Genomic DNA, 25422 nt, shown 5'->3' on the forward strand with positions numbered 1-25422 from the left:
TAAAACTATGTAAGTGTGCGTATTTTCCTTTTTTAATTTCTTATATATATATATATATATATCCTAATTTGTATGATTAGTATAGAGGTATATATTAATCGATGAAATTCTAAGTTTGATTTTCATGTTTTATTTAGCTGGGGTGCTGCAATTTCCAGAAGAAACTTTCAAGCCATGTAAACTTGCTATGTTTAAGGACAAATTGTTTTGAATCATTCAAGCCAAAATGGTATGAGTAGATTAAATACCGGTTGTTGCTGCAACGACTCTCAAAGGATCTAGATAAAATTCGTTTGGGAATCTTGCATTTGAAGTTAGACGAAACACTCATCAGTAATGAAATTTTGGTTTTGGCTGCTATTTTACATGGACAAAAACTTTAGTGGGTAGAAAGCGTTGGTCTCAATGCTATCAGTATATCAACATTGCAGACCAAAATGATGAGGGTGTAAGAAGTAAAGATCATGTTGGCAGCTTTTTACCCTTTTGATGTTTAGTCTATTCTCACTGTAACGTGGTGTTTGTTTGCATCCATTTCATATCCATTGTTATGTTGGAAGGTTTATTTCCCTGAGACTGATAAAAATATGATGATGAAAATTCTGTACTAATGTGTATCACTCTCTCTTGTAAAAAAACTTGGTTAACTTGACAAAAAAAATAACCTTTTATTTCACCAGACATTGAATGACAGTCAATTGGTTTTAGTAATGATCAGAAATGAAAAACCTTAAGTCTAGAGAATTCAAATTATCATTTGTGAGATTTACGAACATTAGTTTAATTACCACAGGATTTTTCTTGATCTCGGGTTTACCATTGTCGTGAGATAGTGTTGTAGCTGTACCAATCGTGGTGTGAAAGCAAAACTCATGAACATGTAACAATAGATTTTATTGAGGGAAAGCTAAGCATGAATACATACATATATCATCAAATCCTCACTGGTGGAGAGACTAGGATGTAGGGATTGACTTAACTGTATCTGTTCAACTATTAGTTATCTTGAAGATAAGAGACTACTGAAACTTGTTGAAGTCTTTTCCCTGATTGGCTTGGTGAGATCCGAGATATTCCGTTCGAAAGCCACCAGAACCCCATTTGGTTTTTGGCCTAAATTGCTTAACTAGTCTAAAGGACACTTCAGATGATGTCCCATCTGGTGGTGCAATCTGCTGCAAATTGATTGGTTAATAAATAGGGGGTTCGTATGAAATGCACATGGCTCAACTGTGTGGTTTACTCATAATCGTGAACTGATAATTTCACAGATAGAGTTTGAATATCTAGAGGCTTTTTTCCAACTTCTCCTCTTCTGAGGATCGAATTCTGGATCTGACACATTACTGTGCCAGCATCTGCAATTCTAGCATTCAAATTAGTCTCCTGTTTTCCACCCTCATGAATACAGTCTCAAGATATGTAAGTTTCTTCACTTGTTACAGTAATGTTCCATTAACATGCAGAGTGCACTGGGAGAACTCTCTTTGGAAGATCAATGTCTCAGTCTTTGCAATACTAATCCTCTGCCCTTCCTTGCAACACTTGGCAGTGCATGCTTATGAACATCTGATGAGCGAAGTATCACCTCCTGTCAGCAATTATCAACTGACTTATCCTATATCCACTTCCACAATGGCAGTGCATATCAATGCAGCTCATTAAAATTACAAAAAGGAGAGGTTATAATATGCACCCCTGCCAAAGTCACGTTGCTCTTTATCCAAAACTCCTTCAAAACCCTCTTTGATACTATGATGGATGTTCGTGTTAAAGATCAACTGACCACTGCTAATTATCCACGTGAGACTATCGACAACAGGGAGAACTCAGAAAACCAGTGGGTCCAGTGCAACTTACAGAATAAAATGGGAAACTCTAGCAGAGGATGGGATCAGAAACAAATATGTGAACGCTATTGAATTCAAAGAGATCTTCTTGAACAATCTGAGTACATTGAACCAGAGTGGAGATTACATTTTTTTTTGGCAATTTCTTCTTTGGCTGTAGAATACTACAGACAAAAGCAGCTTGGTGTGTGCCTGGTGGAAAAAAAAATTTATTGTAGAGGAGACATATGGGGTGGACAGTTGTTGAAGAGATCACAGGATGTGTGACAAAAGATTTCCAGACAATAATAAACAAGGAAAGAATGAATATATAGTGCGTGTGTTTATTTGACAAGAAAATAAAATGATCGGCCCGAAATATAACAATATCTGTTTCAACGCAAGATTTCACATGAGGAATGTGGCAAAACTATTTCATAAACGTAATGAGATATATATAAATATGTATATATCATTGGTATAATGTTTCATGTTCATTGATGGACCAAAAGGAATATATGGTAGAAGCAAGTGATAGACCATCATACAAACATAGATATCAGCAAAAAAAAAAAAAAAGCCAAATGAATAAGTAGCATGCTTAAAGATAAAGAAATAAGTACTGGAACTGATTCGTTTTACTAAGATTCTTCAATGTGGTGTCCCAGTTTAATGACTGAAACAAATAAAAGATACATATAAACGTATATTCATGTGTGTGTGCATGCACGTGTATATATATATATATATATATATATATATATATATATATATAAAATGTACAAACGTGTGTGTGTGTGTGTATTGGTGTTTGTACATGAATGTGTATATAAGTTTGTGTTGCAGCCAAGTAAGCAAACAGACAAATAGACAGATTCATGCCTTTATTTGAATTTTTCTTACATAAAAATGAATTAGAAAAATAAAGATAAAGTGAGATTCCTAAATATTGTTTATAATTGAGAACCTACATAAAATATAGAGTGAATATACATGATTTACATTTGACACTTCCCATTGCCCATCAATCATTTGGAAGTATTCTCTCTATATTTAGTACTTCAGATTCTTGCATTTACCTGACAGTAAAATATATGTTAATACATTCAGTTAAAATATTAGATTAAAATATATGGTTTTACCTTACATTTCTGTTTTAGGATTTATTGCTATTTTGTTACAGTTTATCATGATTTAGTAATTAACTGATACTTTAAGAGCAGTAAATGTTAATTATATATAGTATAGTAGAGGAAATTCTCAAAAATTTGGTAAGACTCCTCTAATTTTAAAGTTCTTCAGTTTCTTGCATTTACCTGACAGTTAGTGAAATATATGTTAATACATTACATTAAAATATTGGATTAGATATAGGATTAAAGTAGCCAAGGGAGAAGCAGAAAAGAAGAAGTTTGCCTATGTTAAGCATCGTGAGGCCCAAAGAAATTAAGTATTTCAAGTCGCAAGACAGTGCGTGAGAGAAAATTGCGAAGTCATAGGAGAGAAATGTGTCCACATGGATGATGGTGCACTTGCTTTTAATGAGTCTGCAAAGAAAAAGGCTTGGGGATGACATTAAGAAAGACTGCTGAACGTGGAGAATGAATGGGAGGAGGAGAGTCTGCCAAATGTTGACCCAATTGAGGGACCAGCTACTCAAATCGATGGTAAAGGGTAAAGACCCCCTTCGGTCATGAATGACCATGGGATTGTACCTGGAAAGTTACCCTCCTAGACACAAGTCCGGGCAAGGTTGTTTATGGAAGGCCAGCAGTCGCCCATGCATACCAACCTCCCCTCTCCACACCACCAGTGTTATTCAAGGGAAAGACAAAGGTCGATACAGCTTGGCACCAGTGACGTCGCAACTCATTTCTACAGCTGAGTGAACTGGAGCAACGTGAAATAAAGTGCCTTGCTCGAGAACACAATACACAGCCCGGTCCGGGATTCGAGCTCACAACCTCACGATCGTAAGCTCGACGCTCTAACCACTGAGCCATCGATGGTAACATGGTAGATAAAGTAATTAAGTATACAAAGACAGGGAAATTCCCTGGCCCAAAAGGAATCACCACTGAAACGCTTAAAATATCTTAAAATATGTGGGTTATGATCTAGTTACTCATATTGTAAATCAGGTGGTTCATGAAGGAGTCATACTCAATGACTGGTGTAGCAGCACCATAGTGAACTGCTACAAAGGTAAAGGTGATGCCTTAGATAGAAATAATCACAGAAGTATCAAATTGTTGTATCAGGTGATGAAAGTTATGGAGAAAGAAAAGCCCAACTAATTAGGAAGAGACTTGGTCTAGATGAGATGCAGTTTGGTTTTGTGCCAAGTAGAAGCATCACTGATGCTATATTTCTGGTAAGGCAACTGCAGGAGAAATACCTAACCAAAGACAAACCTCTGTACTTGGCTTTTGTTGACTTGGTGAAAGCTTTTGACAGAGTCCTCTGATCCCTTATCTGATGGTCAATGCAGAAACTAGGGTTAGACAAGTAATTGGTGAGATCCATACAAGCCTTGTACAGGGATGCTACCAGTAAGGTGATGGTGGGTAATGAGTACAGCAAAGAATTCAGGGTACAAGAAGGGGTTCACAAAGGATCAGTGCTCAGCTCCCTCTTGTTCATCATAGTCCTCCATGCAATAACAGAGGAATTCAAGACAGGCTGATAACCTTGCTCTTATAGATGAATCACTACCTGAACTAGAGAAAAAGTTCCAGGTATGGAAGCAAGGTCTAGAATCAAAGGGCCTTAGATTTAACCTAGCAAAAACTAAAGTCATAGTAAGTAGGAAGGCAGACAAATCACAAATCCCTTCAGGTAGATGGCTCTATTCAATCTATAGAAAAGATGTAGGTAGAAACTTCATCAAATGCACCCAGTGTAAGCTTTGGACACATAAAAGGTGCAGTAACATCAGAGGAAGGTTAACAGGGAAACTAACTTTTGTATGTAGAAGGCTCACAGGTACAATAAACACTGAAGATGCACAGAAAATAGACTCCATCAACTTCCAGGGGATCAAGCTAGAGGTAGTAGATAGCTTCCATTATCACAGGTGACCAAGTTAGTAGTGGAGGTGGATACTCCAAGAGCATAGCTGTGGTTAGGTTGGGCAAAGTTCAGAGAGCTCCTACCCCTACTGCCAACAAAGCACCTCTCTCTCAAAGTGAAAGGTATATTGTTTGATGCCTGTACGTGAACAGCTATGCTGCATGGCAGTGAAACATGAGCTATAACAGTTGAGGACACACGAAGGCTTGAGAGAAAAGAAGCCAGTATGCTTCACTGGATGTGAAATGTCAGTGTGCATGTTTGACAGTGTAAGCATCTTGAGAGAAAAGTTAGGCATAAGAGGAATCAGATGTGGTGTGCAAGAGAGATGACTGTGCTGGAATGGTCATGTGATGTGAGTGGATAAGGACAGCTGGACGAGGTCACCTAGATAATGGAAGTTATCTACTACCTCTAGGTTGATCTCTTGGCAGTTAATGGTGCCTCTAACTGTGGAGGGAACCTGTGGTAGAGGTAGACCCAAGAAGACATGGGATGAGGTGGTGAAGTATGATCTTCAAACATTGAGCCTCACAGAGTCAATGACTGGTGACCAAGACCTTTGGCAATGTGCTAGGCTTGAGAGGACCCATCAGGTCAAATGCACCCGTGTTGGTGGCATGTAAAGAGCATCTTTTGAACGATGGGCCTCATGGAGGCAAAATGGCTGAGTGTTGGGCACAGAGGCAATGACCAATACTTTTGGCATTATGTTGTGTTTGAGATGAAGACCCATCAAGCTGAGCAAAATCACAGTCATAGTAGATACCGCTGTCGCGCAAACTGGCTGTTGTCATGCAAATGGCACCTGTGCCAGTGGAACATAAAAGCACCCATTACACTCTCAGAGTGTTTGGTATTAGGAAGGGCATTCAGCTGTAGAGAACCATGCCAAATCAGACTGAATTCTGGTGTAGCCTTCCAGTGTGCCAACCCAGTCAAACCATCCAACCCATGCCAGCATGGACAACAGACGTTAAATGATGATGATGATGATGAACTTGCTTTAATGAATAAACAGTTATCACTTCCTTTTTATATTTCAGGCTTAATTCTAATTTTGTCTGATTATGTCTGTTCAAAAACCATTAACAACAACAGCAACATCCATTCCTGATGCTAGTGTTGCTGTTGCCTATAGTTTATTATGATTTCGTATGTAATTGATACTTTAACCCTTTCATTACTGTATTTATTTTGAGATGCTCTGTGTTTCTTTCAATTACTTTAAATATAACAAAGAATTTAGTAAAATAACTTGGTTATCATTCAGCTAGTGTTAGGAACATAAATTGTGACTAAGGTTTGGTGGAAGATTTTAATTCAAAACTTATGAAAACAAGACATTTGTACTATAGAGCCAGAGCCGGTTTCAGCCGGGTTAGTAACAAAAGGGTTAAGTACAGTAAATGTCAATTATATTCTTAGTTGGCCATTCTCAAAACAAAAGTCTGTTTCACTACATTCAGAAAACATTCCTCCAGGACCCTCTTCTCAATGTTTTCTGTCCATGAGACTTTCTTTTAATTTTGCAAGAGTTGTATCAATATTATTTATCTGAAAGTATAGAAAAATCGTTTGTTATTTAGTATTTAATATATACAGGCTGTTATATTCATTTTTTATTTTATTTTATTTACTTTCAGTTTCAAATAAATTTTCATCACAGTTATGAAATCTTGAAATATATTTGACTTTATTGTTGGGCCTTGTACTTTCTTTCAGTTTGTGTTTGGTGGTGAGGGATGCCCTAATTTTGAAGTAAATATCAAAAACAATACATTTTATCTCTTAATGTATTTGGCACATTTGGCAAGCAAAAACGGAAAGGAAGCCCATCGTATACTATATATATGTGCGTGTGTCTGTGTGTCTTTGTGTCTGTTTTGTATACTACCACCACTTCTAGACAACTGGTTTTCGTGTGTTTATGTCCTCATAATTTAGCAGTTTGGCAAAAGAGATCAATAGTATAAGTGCCAGGCAGGGTCAAGTCATTTGACTAAAAATTATTTAAGGCAGTGCCCAAGCATGGCCACATTCTAATGACTGAAACAAGCAAAAAAAATTAAAATTACAAATCAAATCAGCAATCAGCCTCAAATGGTAGAGTATGAGATTAAATAATTTACAATATATTAGCCTGCAAGTGAATCTCTGTGTAGTCTCTCAAGCCTCAAGATCTTGTTTTCATCTTATCCTACCATCTTAAAAAGGCAACACATTAGATAATATAGTTCTATGTATACTAAATTAGATTAAAATGTGGGATGGTCACAGTTGGATTCTTCTGATCATGGATCATAGGTGGTGATGTATCATAGCTCCAATGATATTACAATTAGTTTTATATGTAATCACACTAATTAAATCAAATGGAGTTGTTTGCAAGTGTGCTGAACATTGATAAAATACGATATACTTACTTGGATTCTGATAACATGAAAATTAATATAATTTCTTTCTTTTTTTAAAATGTAGAAAATTAGATTGATTAATGACTGAGAAATGAAATATAAAGTTGGTAATAGTAGTATAAATAGAAACAAAAACTCTTTCTTTGCCATGACTATTTTTTTTCTCAATAATATCATATTAGTGTCATATATGATGATGCTGTTTGACAGATACTCATAAAGGATGTAGCAAATATATCCCCATGAAATTTTTTACTCTTTATTTGAGATAAACCTTTTAATGTATTTGTTCTGTTTCCTATATGCTATTTCCTAATGCTACAAATGCTACACAACCATTTTCAATAAAGTCGATTTTGGCCAGAATAACTATCACATTTCTAAATGTCGTAGAAATTTTTTTTTGTCATTGCTCTATGGACCAGTCTTTTATATTTGCTTCATATCTGCAATTCTAACATTCAATAAATATTATTTGTTCAGTTAATAAATTCCTTAAAATTTTGAGTAAATCATAACATAAAATGTTAAAGCTGAAAAATAAATTTTAAATTATAAATTGCAAACCTTTTCTTCAATGTTTTGCAGCCTCTGATTTAAAATATTTGCGCTTATAGTAAATTCTTTTTCAGGTTCTGAGAATGAAATATTCTGTGAACTTTCATATTTAGGAAGTTCTAATTGGTCAATTCTGCAATGATAAAATATGTAATTATATTTAGAGGTAGTTACATTATGAAAGAGCCATTTATATCATAGTGTTCCACTATAATGGAACTTTGTCAGCTGCCAAATCACAGTTGTGTGGTGAAAATATTTACCCTTCCACTTCTTCATGCAGTGACAAGCCTATGTTTTGGGTGTCTTGAAGCTCCTCTTCAAAGCCTGTAACAATAGGGCAACATTCAACAAGGTTTGAAAAGTACCTTACTACCCATGCAAGGACTCAGAAGTCAAGAGGTGAGAGAAAAGTGTGATTGAGTGAAATCCCCAAAAATGGCACCATACAATAAGCTTTTTCCTATCAGTAATGGTCTTTGGCTACCCCTATAATGCATTTGTTCCATGACAGATCATTATACATTTTAAAATAAAATTCAGTTTTATATCTCAAGTTTTAATTTAAATTGCTGTGCTGAGTTATCTCACCTTTTAAAGTTTCTGCTCTGAACAGAAAGTGTTTGAGTTATGAGGTGGATGAAAATTAGACATTATACAAATGCTTGACACAATGTAGACTAATGAATAAAACTCAGCTATGATCAGATTTAACATAATCTTTTAATTTAAACACCTATTATATTACATGCTACATAAACCAAATTTTAGAAATACTTTCTTTCAGGTTTTTCTTGCAAAGTTTTGTCACTTGAGAGATTCCTTGCAATGACATTTTTTTTTTGGTGACAATATGGCAAAATAATTTAAATACTCTTCAGTTATGGTAGAAAAATTCCTTTCTGCTTCACACCTTGTAATAGCCATTAAGTATTCCTTAAGTGCAACAATAATATTGAGGAACACTTCAGTTAGGTGTAGATCACAAATAAGCTGAATAATTTCTGTACATTGTATTTTGATGGTGTGTTTTCTTCCGTGTTCAGAGATTTTCCAAGTTGTAAATGGTCACCGAACTGACAGTGCACATTGAATAAATTGCAGTCAAGATCATTTTTGTAATATATTGCAAGGTTAATACTGTTCTTCTCAGAACTGTTTACCAATTCTTAAAGGAACATGTACCTTTCCACAATCTGTTCATCTACGTTAATCCTTTAATACATTTGGATTTAACTTTCTGAATTCCACTAAAAAAAAACGCTACCATTTGTTCCTTCTGAAAGTTTCATTTTGTAACAATGCATTTGGAAGCATCAGAATAACTTGTGGTGATATTTTATGCATCCACTATAATCAAAGCTGAAAGGAATTTTCTTTGATTTTAACAAAAATTAATACCAATAAGAAATAACAGTGAGTTCAGAAAAATTCTTAAGTTGATACTAAAAACACAAACACAACAAGAAGTAATCAGATGAATTTTCTAAACATTAAAAGCTATAAAACTATTTTTTAATGTTAATTTTGTCAATTTCTAAAGCTGAAACAAGCTAATCAAGTAACAGTGTAACCAGTAATAGCATACAAACTGTAGTGGGTGAGGTCTTTCTAGCAATTTTCAACCCACTTTCAACACACGTGATGATCATAATGGACAATATGAAAAACACCACGGAACAAGAGAAAGATCAGGAATATGGTCCAAGAAACAATTTCAGTGATTACAAACAATATAGAGATATCACAAACTGGCTTAGAACAGTTGGTAATTATTTCTTATAGAATTGCTAACTGAAAGACATCAATTTTTTTTTTCAAAATAAAATAAAAGAAATTATATATATTTTGAATGAAGCAGAGTTTACAAGGTGCATAACAGATATTCCTCAAAGAAATATTTTGAAAAAAGATTGAAAAATCCAGATTTTGAGATCCTGGTCAATTTACTCAAAGCACAAATGCTATTTATAGTGTTCTGGTTGAAACATCACTCACAACATGTGAATTTGCAGACTGGATGAATGCGTGCAGAACTCTGGAGAATCATGAAGATAAAATGAAGCATAAGAAAGGGATATTGTGTTAGATTTAGATTAAATATCTGGAGTGATATTTCAATGTCATCTATAAACACCAGCAATCAAACTGATGTTGAGATTTATTAATTCTGAGTTAGAGTGGAGTTTTCATGTAGCTAAAATTGCATCAATATTATTTTATAATGAATGAGAAAAATTGAAAACACAAATTATTGGCATATCATAGGTGTAGCGTTTCTACATATTGATGCGCTTATGAAGGAAGCATAATTATTGAAAAAAAGAGTATAAAACACTAAGCTGTTGGGCCTTACAAAAACCTTTGAATGGAAAGCATGAAGGCACATCTTGGAATTCCTTTTCTAATAAGAGTTGTGCAACTTGCAAATAATGCAGACTAATTAGAACACAAGTGGAGGCACACGGCCTCGAGATTGGAGCAGTGGACTTGCAGTCAAGGGATTGCAAGTTTGAATCTCAGACCAGGTGATGTGTGTGTTTATGAGTGAAATACCTAAGCTCTACATGCCTCCAGTAGAAGGTAATGGTGAACTTCTGCTGACTCTTTCGCCACAACTTTCTCTCACTCTTTCCTCATGCATTTAGCAGCTTACCTGCGATGGGCCGCCGTCCCATCCAGGTGGGGAACCTATATGCCAATGAAACTTAGAAACTGCCCCTTATGAGCCAGGCATGGCTCAAGAAGGAACAAACAACAACAATTACAACACAAAGTTAACTCTGAGATAGAAATTGGGTGTCCAGAAACCAGTATCAGTGATAATCAAGTTAACTATATTCAACCAAAAAAGCAACAAAATCTGGTTAAAACCACATTCACAGTGTACATCAATGAATAAGTAGTTGATAGCTTCCATTCCCTAGGTGACCAAGTCAGTAGCAGTGGAGTTGATGCTCTGAGTGTAGCTGCTAGAATGAGAATAGCCTGGGAAAAGTTCAGAGAGCTCCTACCTCTACTGGTGACAAAGGGCCTCGCACTTAGAGTAAAATGTAGACTGTATGACGCATGTGTGTGAACAGCCATGCTACATGGCAGTGAAACATGGGTGGTGACTGATGAGGACATGTGTAAGCTTGCAAGAAATGAAGCTAGTATGTTCTGCTGGATGTGTAATGTCAGTGTGCATGTGTGACAGAGTGTAAGCGCCTGAGAGAAATGTTGGTCTTAAGAAGCATCAGATGTGGTGTACTAGAGAGATGACTGCACTGGTATGGTCATGTGTTGCATATGGATGAGGATAGCTGTGTGAAAAAGCAGACGTTAAACAACAATGATGCTGATGATGATACCAACAAACTTCATCCAAAGTTATGGAATAGTTATTAAAAAAACTGTTATACTGGACTAACTGCATTTCATAAAAGTCTCTAGTTTCTAATAGGATTGGGAGACATCTAGAGAAAGTACTACAGTTCTCTAAGTGTTAAATGTTGCATGCACAACAATTAATAAAAACATTAACCCATATCAGCATGGAAAACAGACATTAAACAATGATGACGGTGTGTCAGAAACTTAAAACAAAAAACATAAAACAACAATAACTTATGTTTTTGTAAGTTAACCCCAAATCAGCCCTGACCAGGCAGTCAAATGATCAGAGACATTCCAGCCACGACTATCCCATCTTTTGTGTATCGAGAACAACATTGTCCTAAGTGTCTTACTTTTTTATAGTAGAATTTGATTTGAGGGAAATTTAGCAGCTACTTCTGGCAGTTTGAGCAATTGTCCATTGGTTCCATCAGTGGCTCAAATAAATACATTTAGTGTTTAGTACAATTGGTGATGGAATGATTTTACTATTGTATTCAACTGATGAATCCACCATGGGAAATCATCAAAACAAATATACCAATAGCTTTCCCTTTAAAATGCCCAACAGTGTCCTTTTATCATTTGTCAATTATTATGCTTTAATATCAGAAAAAAAAAATATTGTCAATAGAATAATATAATGACTATAAGTGCCTAAGTTAATAAGGTATACAAGGGGTGCTGAAAAGGTCCTGACTTTGGATAAAAGAAAATACAGGAGGATCAGTTAATTATGATTTTATTCAACATATCCCTCTCAAAGATTCACACACTTATTGCAGCAGTCCTTCAGTTTTTCTAAGCTCTGTAAAAGAACTTGGAAGGTTGGGTCTCCAACCAGACTTTTCACAATTCCCTTAAGTCCAGGAACTTTACAGCAGCCCCTCATAGGACAGAAAGCACTTATGATTAGATGTTTGGACTTTGTCACAGGTATTGCATGAATTCAAGGTTAAAACAATTAACTTATCAGTCTTCCAAACAATAAATAGATGGCATGGAATATATACAACTCTTTGTTCTAATTAACAAATTTCAATGTTATCTTAACTTGGAGCGTTGAATTGAAGAGACTTTCTACAAGTTGCAGACTATATTTAAATAGTTCCATCACAAATACAATAAAGTAAACTCAGTATGAATAAATTCTTGAAAACAACAACAGGATTATTCAAACAAGATAAACAGATAAGTTTTCACACCAGTATTGGGGCAAAGATTTCAGTTATTAACTCATGAACTGTTATAAACTTGAATCAAGTTTTGTGTTTGTAACATAATAAATGAGAATACCCAAAGCCTTATTGCCACAGATCCAGAAACCTTTGTGTAGTATCAAGGGTAAATGTACTTGATGAGCCCCTTCTAGCTATTGATTGAAAATTATGAACATAATGCTCATTATCTTTAGGGGAAGTAAAATAAGATTTGTGACAGTTATGTCTCTGTCAGAACAGTATGAATGGTACAAGTAAAGGGAAGTGAGTGCAACTATGAATCAATATTGTGTCATACACTTGGCCATAAGAGTTTATCACAACTCTAAAACCTAAACAATATGCTTACCAAATACCTGGAATATAAATTTTAAAAACAAGGGTTTTTTTGCTTGCATAGAATGAATTGAAAATAAAATAGGAAGCCTTAAAATGAAAAAAATCTTTTCTAAACATTTCTTAATATTTTACCTGTATTTTCCAGAAAATACTATTATTCAAATCCCAAATTCTCACAATTTTCAGATTTCACTCATCTCAAGTTTCAACACATTTTCAGCTTGAGATTCTGAGTTCAAATCATGCTGGAATTATCTTTGACTTTTATGCTTTTTAGTGTAGATAAGATAATTATTGACAAAGAAGAGAATTGGTTCAGTTTAATGTATCAAACTATATAATATAAAACTGGTTTCATGCCTTTTAAGAAATCCAGTTATTTAGAATTCAGGAGGTGACTAAGATTTCAAGGGACCAAAATCTATTGTTTACAGTATTTTATCCCTAATTTACTTATCTTATTTCCAGATTTGACAAAAGAAATATCACTGGCATCAATTCATTCTTAATCTACTCAAGCATTTTTGTTTTATTCGAGATGTGAAGTTTTATTCCATTGGAATCAACTTTGTGATTAACGAATCAGGGCCAACAAAATGTGCACTATGTTCTCAAGTGTATTTGTTCAACTGCATCCTATCCTTAATCTTATAAAAATTGTACTTTTTTCCCCCAACGAAAATTGTTTTACAAGTGTCAGAACATTAGCTTAATGCATATAAATTTAAAAGTGAAATCACTTACAAATTCTTGTTACTGTCAGATTTATTTTGCCTTGCGATGTAAGAATCAACCATCTGATCTTCCCAGAGAATTAAATCTTTTTCTTTTTCTTTTTCCAAATCGGTTTTATATGTCTTTGCTGTGAAAGAAATGTATAGCAAATATTAATTATAGTGAAAGTTATTCCACATAAGCTGTACTGGTTCGAGTGTCAAGATAACACATATGTTATGGTTAAGGAGTGTAGTTGCAGCTCTAATGTACTACAAGAGATTATGAAGTGTAGCAGTGAAGGAAAGATATAATTGCAGTGGCTGTAGAGTACACTGGTAATGGCTATATAATGTTGCAATAGCTATAGTGTGTAGCATGTAACCTGTAGACAATGCAGTGGCTATATAATGTAGAGGTAATGCAAATATATACATATAACTGCTGTGGAGTTAAAACATAGATAAGGTTGTGGTAACTAGGACATAGTTTTAAAAAGAGATTGTCGTACTAGTTATTGAATGCAGTGCTAAGATAAATTTGCATTTGCTATGAAGTGTAGGAATAATCCATTAAATACAAGAAAAGTTTGGATTGTCCTTGAAGACATTAAACCAGAATAATGTTGTAGTGTGTTATTGAAGTATAGCAATAACATATGGATATTTAAGTGGAATTTGTGTATCATTGTAATTCACAATTATCAGATCTGACAAGTCTAAATATGCTGAAAGTAATGGACTCTTCCAATGAGAATGATTCCCTAATCATGTGAGAAAAAGTTCAAGTTGCAATAAGATGAGTGGAAGATGAAAAGTCAGTAGGTGTTGGCAATATCCCTGCTGAACTGTTGAAACAAGAAGGAGAGGTCACAATACCCATCTGTAATAAGATCTGACAGACAGGGGATTGACTGATACTCTCATCTCAATTTCTGATCATATTGCTTCCTAAGAAAAGCAATCTCCAACCATATCAGAATAATCATGGCATGTGTAAGCTCAGTCAAACAAACACGTCCAATGTTCAAAGCAATCTTTGATGGACTGATGCTTCAGACAGAATACATCATAGTTGTAGAACAAGTAAGCTTTCATAAAGCTAGAAGAACTACTGAGCAGATCTTTCACATTTTCATCCTCTGCAAGAAATACCTTTAGCACCACGGAGAATTAGACTGTATTTTCTAAGACTTAAAGAAAGAATTTTATAGAGCTTGCAATGAAACACTTTGAAGAAATTCCACAAGAGGCACAAGCTGGTTAATTACATTTCACAGCTTTATGCCACGACAACCAGTTCAGTACTCATGCAAGACACAATCAGGATGACGGGTCCACAACACCATAGGAGTCCACCAAAGTTGCTTTCTTTCACCCAATATCTTCAACAACTTGGAGCATATTATCATCAATGCCTATATGAACAGATCATATGAACAGAGTCAACATCAGAGCGGAGAGCATCACAAACCACAGATTTGCTGACAACATCGATAAGCTGGTAAGAAAGGAGGATCAATGAGTCAATCACCTTGATAAAGCCTTTACAACTTTGGACTGGAAATCATTACAAAATGTCCAAAGTCATTGAAAATGCTAATGATATCTTCACAACAGATACTTCTATAAAAGGTCATAAACCAGAGATAGTATAACATGTCAAATAACTGAGAGTAATCATTAATGAAAACGAACCACACAAAACAGCTTAACAGATAATGATTTCACTAAATTAAATGAAGGCAATATAGAAAGATAAACGTATCATTATGATAAGAAATATCTGATTCTACATGCACTGGTCCTTCCCAACTTTTCGTATCCATGTGAGATGCAAATACTCACTGTAGAAACACAGATGAAGATACAGGATATGAGGTTCTACTGAAACATCTTGGGCATTTTAAACACAGACCACTGCATAAATGAGTAGGTTCATAAAACAATCCAGCTTCAAATTTCGTTTCTTAAAGATAAAAGCAAGAAAAGAAAGCTAAAATGGTATGGCCAGTGGTCTTGCAAAGATTACTAAATCTTCTTTTTCAAAGAACTGTGGTCTTGCAAAGATTACTAAATCTTCTTTTTCAAAGAACTGTGGTCTTGCAAAGATTACTAAATCTTCTTTTTCAAAGAACTGTGGTCTTGCAAATTTTACTAAATCTTCTTTTTCAAAGAACTGTGGTCTTGCAAAGATTACTAAATCTTCTTTTTCAAAGAACTGTGGTCTCGCAAAGATTACTAGATCTTGTTTTTCAAAGAGCTGTGGTCTTGCAAAGATTACTAAATCTTCTTTTTCAAAGAGCTGTGGTCTTGCAAAGATTACTAAATCTTCTTTTTCAAAGAGCTGTGGTCTTGCAAAGATTACTAAATCTTCTTTTTCAAAGAACTGTGGTCTTGCAAAGATTACTAGATCTTGTTTTTCAAAGAGCTGTGGTCTTGCAAAGATTACTAGATCTTGTTTTTCAAAGAGCTGTGGTCTTGCAAAGATTACTAGATCTTGTTTTTCAAAGAGCTGTGGTCTTGCAAAGATTACTAGATCTTGTTTTTCAAAGAGCTGTGGTCTTGCAAAGATTACTAGATCTTGTTTTTCAAAGAACAACGGTGGGAAAATTATGTAGAAGGAATGAAAGATGTATGACTAACATGACAAAATGGATCCCAGGTCTGATACAATACCACATCAGATAGAAAAGTTTGGTGAACTGTAAGTCCTAAAGTACTCCTATGTCACCATCAGAGGTTGAGGTCTCAGGCAATCAACAGAGTGGTAGTACAAATATTATGATGTAGTTACTAGATTGTTTAGTGCTAACAAACAGGTAAGGATGTAGTGACTGTGGAATGCACTTGAATATATAAGAGTTTATGAAACATAATGGCAACACAAAGAGTTATAGAGGCAATGCAAGGAATGGTAATAAAGTGTAGTGGTTATGAAGAAGATTGGGCTGTTGTGGCTATGGATTATAATGGTAATACCCCCAAAATATTTTAGTGGAACCTTTGCTATGGCTAACTGATGTTGCTATGACTAACAAACAAGTTCATTGCATATACCTACGTTGTGTAGCATATTGATACAAAATATCGCTAACAGTAAAAACTGTATCCAATAATATGCAGAAGTACAAATTTGGAAAATCACAAATAATAGAAATAAAACAAGGAAAAAGGTATTTACAAAATGCAGATTTTCTATTAGGTTGTTTACGACTTGCTTTTTCACACAGATAGCGACAGGCCTGGTAGATGTTACAGAGCAGTATGAAAGGAGGAGGCAGAGGAGGGCGGATAGAGAACTCAAAGATTAGTTCATATCTTTGGAAGGACCAATGGAGACGACTTTTTTCCTGCACTCTTTGAAAAGTATTACTGAAAATAAAAACCAAAAAACATTACAGAACAGAATTTATTTCCATTTTGAGCTTTCAATAATATTAAATTAAACCCTATTTTAAAAGAATCAATCAACAACAAACAAATTAAATTTATTTCTATTTAATACATATTGCATCAATACATATAGTATCAATATTTCTATATATTTTCAGGGCCTCTGCCAGTCAACATTGAACATACATCTTCGCATGTATAACCAAATCCAGGCAAAATATTTTTAGGGGAGTGGACAGTTGCCCATGCATCCATACTGCTGATGTTTATTAACAGAAAAAATTGCCAAATTGGGCCAATGCAGCTTGATGTTGTTACAGGCTTTGCAGGGGGAATGCAAATACAGAACAAATACTGCAAGGTAACTTGCCTGACATTCTAAAAGCTATACAACCCTGGATAAGTACATTTTCTTTTGTGACACAGTAATGGTGAAAGGTAAAGTTGACCTGGGTGGGATCTGAACTCAAAGTGCAGAAGGTTAGAACAAATATTACGAGGTACTGTGCCCAACAATCAGGAACAGTCATTTTGGTGACAAAGAAAGATACCAGTTGTTGGAGCTCTTTAATCATGAAATAATTTAAGTTTGTGTAAGCTTCATTCATCTCAGTGAATTTTTCAACTACTTTATATAACTTGTAGAAGGATTTTCTCAGACTTTTTATTTTTTATAGCACTGGAGTACATCTTGATTCAAATGCAAAGAAAAAGCAAAATGAGAAGACTACTTACTCTATTTTAGTTAACAGACAGATTTGGTAGTACTGTTGATGTTATTATTTGTATCAATATTTATGCTGTTGTTGAAGGAAAGTAATTTCTTTTTTTTTAAACTCAGTCTGAATACCTGTCATTTACCAGTTATTTCTCCCATTACCAGGAACCACTTCTATTGACTTCCACCCTTCATTCTTAAAATTCTCACTCTCTCTTCACATTTTATAATGATCAGCATTTTGTGCCTCCAATTATCTCTCAATTTCTCCTGAACCATTTCCTATTGACCCACCCCATCACCATACATCTCTTACTCTCCCCACACATTCTTGCAACCTAGCCATCATCTCCCTTTCCTTCACCATTCTCCTGTTTACAGCATTATTACTATTCTGCTGCTCTTCGTCCTTTCTCTATTGCCCGACATCACTTACCCTCCCCTATCTTCCCTCCAACTCATTTATCATCAACCACTCCTCCAACCTTGTTCACTATTCACTTTCTTTATCCCCACCACTATCCCATCTCTCCCCATACATTCTAGTTACCTCTTCCCACCCCTCTTCCTATTCTTCTGTGCTCCCTTCTCTCTTCTCTTTACCTTGTATCTTGATGGAACCCTGACAACTCCCCACTTCCATCTTTATCTCACTTTCCAACTCTACCCTGATTACTCTCATCCATTCTTATATAACATGAGGTAGCCTTGTATTTCCTCTGCAGCCAAACACCCATTTCTGTCCTTTCTTTCACACCTTTACCTCTCACTACCTGGCATAAAGCTGCCGCTTTTCTTTTCTATAGCCCCAGTCATTCAAGGAAGATTCTAGATTTGTGAGTTAAATAGCAGCCTCACTAGTACTGATGCACTCAGTAAATTTAGAGAAGTGGTTAGCATTAAGAAGAGCATCCAACCATAGAAACCATGATAAAGCAGACATTGGAACATAATGCAGTCCTCCAACTCATTGGAGGAGGAGGAGGAGGAGGAATGAACTCCTACTGATAAGCAGAAAACCTTTTGTGTCGTGTTCTATTGTGATAGAGATGTGCAAATTACTTGGATGCGTATTCCTGGTCATCAGTTATTTTCTAACATTTCCTTTCCAACTCGCATGATTTTTCTGCTTTGTGTTTCTATATACTTGATTCATGGATGCACTTTGATGCTTGGTGATTACAAGATACTTTGAATGGAATCTCATTTGTCCTTCAAAGATTGCTTTAATTGATGGCAAACCATTGCCTCCTTATTTGCATTTTAGGTAGAAGCTATCGATATCACTATTGATGTGGAAATTTCCTGTGACCCATGATGTCTTCATCAAAACTTCTCAACAAAAACATGTCCACAGCAATTATGAACAGCATTATACAACCCTGTGATATTTTATCTTATCAGTAACATATACCTGTATATAGCCTATATTTAATTTCCTAATCACCAAGAATTTAGCAAGGCCTCAGTGAGACAGTAACCAAACACTTTCTGTGCCATCACACTTCTGACATTACAGTTTCACTGTGTAGATGTTTCTCAGTAAATCTCCAAATCCCTTTCATTTTAGTTACTTGTGTGTGTGTGTGTGTGTGTGTGTGTGTGTGTGTGTGTGTGTGTGTGTGTGCGCGCGCGCGCACATGCTATACTTCATATTCTAGCATACAACGACCAGTAACCAAGTCAGTATCAGTCACATTTCTGCCAATACCAGCCAATTTGACATTAGAGTGTACAATTTAAGATCCATAACTAGTATCCAATATATCAACTTTTTGTTTTTATAAAGGTCGCTGACAATCAGGTGTCTTCTCGGTGTTTCCTCTTCTGAAATTCTCCAATCACATTTTTAAGGAATTCACCATTGATACTGATGCAATATTCAGAACAATATTTCTTTCAGAATTCTTCTGGCTATATAATAACCTGGTTAAACTCATTTTTGTCTCCAGAATGAATCTGCATCATCCAGAGAAAGAGCCTCTGTTTTTATTGACTAACCCTTCGTCTCTATAAACACTAGTAACTGATTCTGACTGAATCTCTTGTTAATTTCTTTGTTTTTTTCATTTATTCTCTTCTGAGGAAAGGGTTTCATACTGGTAGCTTTTAATTCATGGTTATGGGCAATCAAGGGTTTTCATTTTTATCATCTCTAAACATGTTTCTTAATTTATTTTTTAATTTTTGTCGATTAGAAGTGTTGTTAATTGCTTGTTTGAATTTGATGTGTATCATCGCATAATTAATCATCTTACATTTTTCTAATCCATGGTGGTACTTTTTGCATTTTATTGGTTTGTCAATGTTTAATTCTTTAATGTTTTAATGAGACTGTTTAACAGTACCCAGTACATATGAATATATTTAGAGGTGGGATAAGAGAGAGAGAGAGAGAGATGAGGAGCAAGAGGCTAATACAGCATACATTAACTGATGAATTTTATAAAAAATTTAGTGTCAGTAACATTCTGGATTTTGTCACAACAAATTGAAATATATTTTATTAATTCAAAAATGAAAGTTAATGTCTTTAATAATAATAGTTTTTTCATATGTTTCTATTTTATTTTCATTGCAATTATTCAAAAATGTAATCCAGTAACTATAGTTACCCACTTATTAAAACTTCATTAGCACATATATTCACACATATTTCAAGGAAAAGTTCTTACCTGAACATGGCAATCAGTAAATTGAGAAGTAAAATATTTGTTAGTAAAATATATATACACATCAAAATTGGTGCAATGTATAATCCAAGTTCAGAAGGACATGTGCTGTTGCTCGCATCACAATTTTCTGAAACAAAGCCAATGAAAAATCATTAAATATTATAACAATTATAATCATATTATAATAGCATCTTAAACTTTTACTTAAGAAATCTTCCTCTAAGTAAGGTGTTGGCAACACGATTTTTGTGAGTTGTTATGAAACAGTCAAACAGTAATAAATTGGAGCCTGGTACTCTTGCACGAATTCTCTATTGTAGGAAATTATTATTATTATCATTGTTATTAAGTGTAAGGAACCCCTTTGGTCAAGAATGACCATAGGATTGCACCTAGAAAGTTTTCCTCCTAGGCACAAGTCCAAGCAAGGTTGTTTATGGAAAACCAGCAGTCACCCATGCATACCAGCCCCCCTTTCTTATCCATGCCACTTATATTATCCAAGGGAAAGGCAAAGGCCAATACAGCTTGGCACCAGTGAGAACTAATAAATGTTTTAATGAAAAACTGGCATTTTGTCAGCTATGATGATGAGGGTTCCAGTCAATCCGATCACTGGAACAGCCAGCTCATGAAATTAGCCTGCAAGTGGCTGAGCACTCCATAGACACATCTATTCTTAATGTAGTTCTCATGGAGATTCAAGATGACACAGAATGTGACAAAACTGGTCCTTTGAAATATAGATACTACTCATTTTTGCCAGATGAGTGGACTAGAGCAACTTGAAATAAAGCGTCTTGCTCGAGAACACATTACACAACCCAGTCCAGGAATTGAACTCACGATCTTATGGTCATAAGCTCACTCTCTAACCACTGAGCCATGTGCTTTCACATAATAATAATAATAATAATAATAATAATAATAATAATTATTATTATTATTATTATTATTATTAGTTTTCTTCTTTTTTAATTTTGTTCCCATTTCTTGCCGAGTGTCTTCCCAACACCTATAGTAAAGAAACTTACATTGATAGGCCATTAAAATAAATACTCCAAGTTGTTCATTTACAAAATCAAGTTATGTGAAAGAATAAAAAGAGAAGAAATGGAAAAGAAAGAAAAAAAGATATTCATCATCATCATCATTTGACAATTATTATTATTAATAAGGTGGTGAGCTGGCAGAATCGTTAGCATGCTGGGTGAAATGCTTAGCAGTATTTCATCTGCCATTACATTCTAAGTTCAAATTCCTCTGAGGTCAACTTTGCCTTTCATCCTTCTGGGATCGATAAAATTACTACCAGTTATACACAGGGGTTGATGTAATCGACTTAATCCCTTCCCACAAATTTGAGGCCTTGTGCTTCCAGTAGAAAGGATTTTTATTTTTATTATTATTGTTATTATTATTATTATAAAAGAAGCAAGCTGGCAGAATCGTTAGCATGCCAAGCAAAATGCTTAGTGGTATTTTGTCTGTTGCTGCTACTTTGTCTTTCCCCTTTTTGCAGTCAATTAATTAAGTACCAGTTGAGCATTGGGGGTCAATGTAATCAACTTCAACCCTTCCCCAAAATTTCAGGCTTTGTGCCTACAGTAGAAAGGATTATTATTATTATTATTATAAAGCCGGTGAGCTTGCAGAATCATTAGCACACCAGACTAAATGCTTAGCAGTATTTCACCCATCACTACATTCTGAGTTCAAATTCCAATGGAGTCATCTTTGCCTTTCATTGTTTCAGGATCAATAAATTAAATACAAGTTGAAACACTGGGGGCAATGTGACCAACACATCTCCTCTCCCAAAATGGCTGCCCTTGTGGAAAAATTTGAAGCCATCATTATTATTATTATTATTATCATCATCATCATCATTATTATTATAATAAAAGCAGTGAGCATGTCGGACAAAATGCTTTGTGGTATTTCACCCACTGCTACATTCTGAGTTCAGATCCCACCGAGGTGGTCTTTACTTTTCAGGGTCAATAAATTAATTACCAGTGAAACTCTGTAATTGACTAGTTCCCTCCCACCAAATTTCAGGCCTTGTGCCTTTAGTAGAAAGGATTGTTATTACTACTACTACTACTACTACTACTACTACTACTACTATAAAAGGATTCTTCTTCTCATTGTAAAAATAATAATCATTTTATTGTAATTATTACGACCGACATGTTGGCGGCAAGGTTGGCCCTCAACCAACACTTTGACGCCAAACACGAAGGCTGCGTTGTTAGAGCTAAGGCACATTCGCTAAGCGGGGAGGGGACTAGAGCCGCTCGATGGGCCCGCGTGGCGGAGGCGAAGCGAGGCAACAAAGCAACCATTCGATCTTTGGTGGACCAGAACGGGCGCGAGGTTACTGAACCGAAGCAGATGTGTACGGTGTTTCAGCGGCACTTTGCTCAACTGTTTGAGACGAGCGGTGGAACGCACAATGGTGCAGACTTCGGTGTGTACCTGGACAGCCTACCACAACTCTCGGACAGCGAGGCAGAGTGCTGCGAAGGACCGATATCTGCCTGGGAAGTGGAGGAAGCGATGAAGAGTTGCACGAGAGGTAGATCGCCGGGTTTGGATGGTCTGCCCTATGAGCTTTACACTTCAATGCCAGACTTGTTTGCGGGCCTGTTGGCAAACGTCTACTGCAACTGGCAGCAAAACGGGAGAATTCCTGCTTTTGTCTGTCGAGGGGTGGTGGCTTTGCTAAAAAAGGACCCAAACAAGGGGGATGTTATAGGGAATTTTCGGCCCATCAATGCAGAGTTGAAGATTTTGGCCAAGGTGCTAGCCAAGAGATTGGCGCTTGTCATGGACAAGCTGGTCGGCAAGACGCAGACATGCGCCGTGCCAACCAGGTCGATACACGACAACCTCCATCTCATGCGCTACATCATAGAGAGGGTGGGTAACAACGCTGGTGCAGGTGGGGCTTTGATCAACTTAGATCAGAGTAAAGCCTTCGATAGGGTCGACCATTGGTACCTGGCAGCCGGCTTCGGTCCAGTCTTCCGCGGGTGGATCGCTGCTTTATACAGCAACATCTGCTCGGTGATACGGGTGAACGGTCACCTTTCGGAACCGTTCGACATCTCGCGTTCGGTCCGCCAAAGATGCCCTCTCTCCTCCCTCTTGTACATATTGACTCTCGAGCCATTACTGCGCAAGTTGGAGGCTTTGAGGGGTATCCCACGCAATCTAGGAGGCGGAAACAGCATGTCTGCCTATGCCGACGACGTCACCGTGATGGTGTTGAGCCACAGGCACATTGGCCTGATTGGCAAGACACTAAACGAGTACGAAGCGGTGACAGGGGCAAAGATTAACGCGGAAAAGTCTGTGGGCTTGCAACTGGGCACCTGGAGAGGCAAGCCCATGCTGTCCAACAGCGTCGTAGGGCACTGGACAGACGGACCCGTTAAACTGCTCGGGGTCTGGCTCGGTCCGGACCGCCAGGTGGATAAAAACTGGGAAGAAGTGACGAGCATGGTGGCACGTCTCACCCAGAAATGGGCTGAGAGGAAGCTGTCCCTGAAAGGTCGAGTGGAGGTGGCGAATGCATACATCGCATCCATCATCTATTACCGCTTGACTGTCGTCCCTTGTCCCAACCACTGGTTGGCCAAGCTGGTACGCCTGCTCTTCGACATTTTGTGGAAGGGTCAGGTGCCACTGGTCAGGCGATCCATCTGCTGTCAACGACCGCTGAACGGAGGCCTTGGCATGCCGTGGTTACAGATGCACAGACATGCGCTCAGGCTGCGACATCTCAAGCGTTTCCTAGATGGTGATCAGGTGTGGTCGTCTTTTGTCAGACGTGACTTTCCACAGCTCGTCTCTTTGACAGAGCTGCAGACCTGGATCAAACGTAGACCGAGAAAGGGCGCTTGGCACCTCGAGTGCCGTCGAGCTCTCTCCACCCTCCGCCAGGCGGGCAATGCGATCGGTTTCAGCTCCACTCTAGCGTTCTATAGAGGGTTTGTGGAGGAAAAATGCGACGACGTTCTCGGGGAAACTCTAGGGGTTGACGATAACGAACTGAGCGGTCTGTTCGGGAGGGCTTTCGGGCTGGGGCCGATGGACAATTTCCAGAGGTCGCTCACCTGGCAGTGCTACTGAGGGGCTCTGCCTGTTCGGGATAAACTCTACCGGCACGGAAGTGCCGTCAGCCGAGCCTGCCCGAGGTGTTGCCAGGATGACAAAACCGTTCAGCATGCACTCGTCCAGTGCCCTAGTATTGCTGAACTATGGGTTTATGTCGAACAGCTACTGTCACGTGTAGGACGGATCTGGCTATCGGCCGAATCCATAATGAAGATTGCCCCGCCGACCTCCTTTAACAAGGAGGGTGAAGCTGTTTCCCTGTGCCTAGTGGCTGTGGCTAAAGAGGTTGTATGGTGGACCCGTTTGAAAGGGCTAAAGTCAGACACTTTCCTCTTTGGACAAGGCCTCATCAACTTTTTCAAGTTTCATTTGAAAAGGAAGATGAGGTTAGAGAGGAGAGTGCTGTCCAATAGCAAGTTTTCTGAAAGGTGGGTGAATTGTGCGAGAATGGCCAGTATAAATGGACCAATTCTCAGGTTTCGCCTGTGATTGAAAAAGGTTTTATAAAAGGAGAAAGGGGCTCTCTACCCCCCTTTTGACCAGGCTCCTGTTGGCTTTTATGGGGTTTTTTCCACCAGGAACCTTTCGAAGCACCTCCCCCTATTGGGAGTTTTTTTCATTGTTATAATCTTTCGTTGTTAAACAGTTTTTACTCGGATTTTTTCAAAAACAGACAAAACCCTTTGTAACCTTTCGTCCTGTTTTGTCCCTTTATGTTTCCTAATCATGTGTGTCAGCCCTTGTGGCCAATAAAAAGAATTAATTATTATTATTATTATAAAGGTGGCAGAATTGTTAACACAGCAGGCAAAATGCTCAGCAGCATTTCAGCCTTCCTGTTCTGGATTCAAATTCCAATGAAGTCATCTTTGCCTTTCATCCTTTCAAGATCAATAAATTAATTACCAGTTGAGTACTGGGATTGATGTAATCAGCTAGCCCTCTACCTCAAATTTCAGCCCTTGTACTTATAGTAGAAAGA

At 36.9% G+C, this 25422-nt stretch overlaps 1 protein-coding gene across 1 annotated transcript in view; it reads right to left on the minus strand.

Moving 5' to 3' along the window:
• Positions 1-2698: 2698 nt before the first annotated feature.
• The window catches only part of LOC115220802 (transient receptor potential cation channel subfamily M member-like 2), a 114982-nt gene continuing 92258 nt past the window's right edge, over positions 2699-25422 (minus strand). The window contains exons 33-38 of the mRNA XM_029790953.2: positions 20316-20442; positions 16711-16901; positions 13558-13675; positions 7886-8009; positions 6303-6458; positions 2699-3047 (exon numbers count right to left, since the gene is read on the minus strand). Of these exons, the coding sequence (XP_029646813.1) occupies positions 6396-6458; positions 7886-8009; positions 13558-13675; positions 16711-16901; positions 20316-20442 (623 nt within the window). The 3' untranslated portion in view covers positions 2699-3047; positions 6303-6395. The remainder of the gene's footprint in view (positions 3048-6302; positions 6459-7885; positions 8010-13557; positions 13676-16710; positions 16902-20315; positions 20443-25422) is intronic.

The sequence above is a fragment of the Octopus sinensis genome, linkage group LG17 (assembly GCF_006345805.1).
Source record: "Octopus sinensis linkage group LG17, ASM634580v1, whole genome shotgun sequence".
Classification (NCBI taxonomy): domain Eukaryota; kingdom Metazoa; phylum Mollusca; class Cephalopoda; order Octopoda; family Octopodidae; genus Octopus; species Octopus sinensis.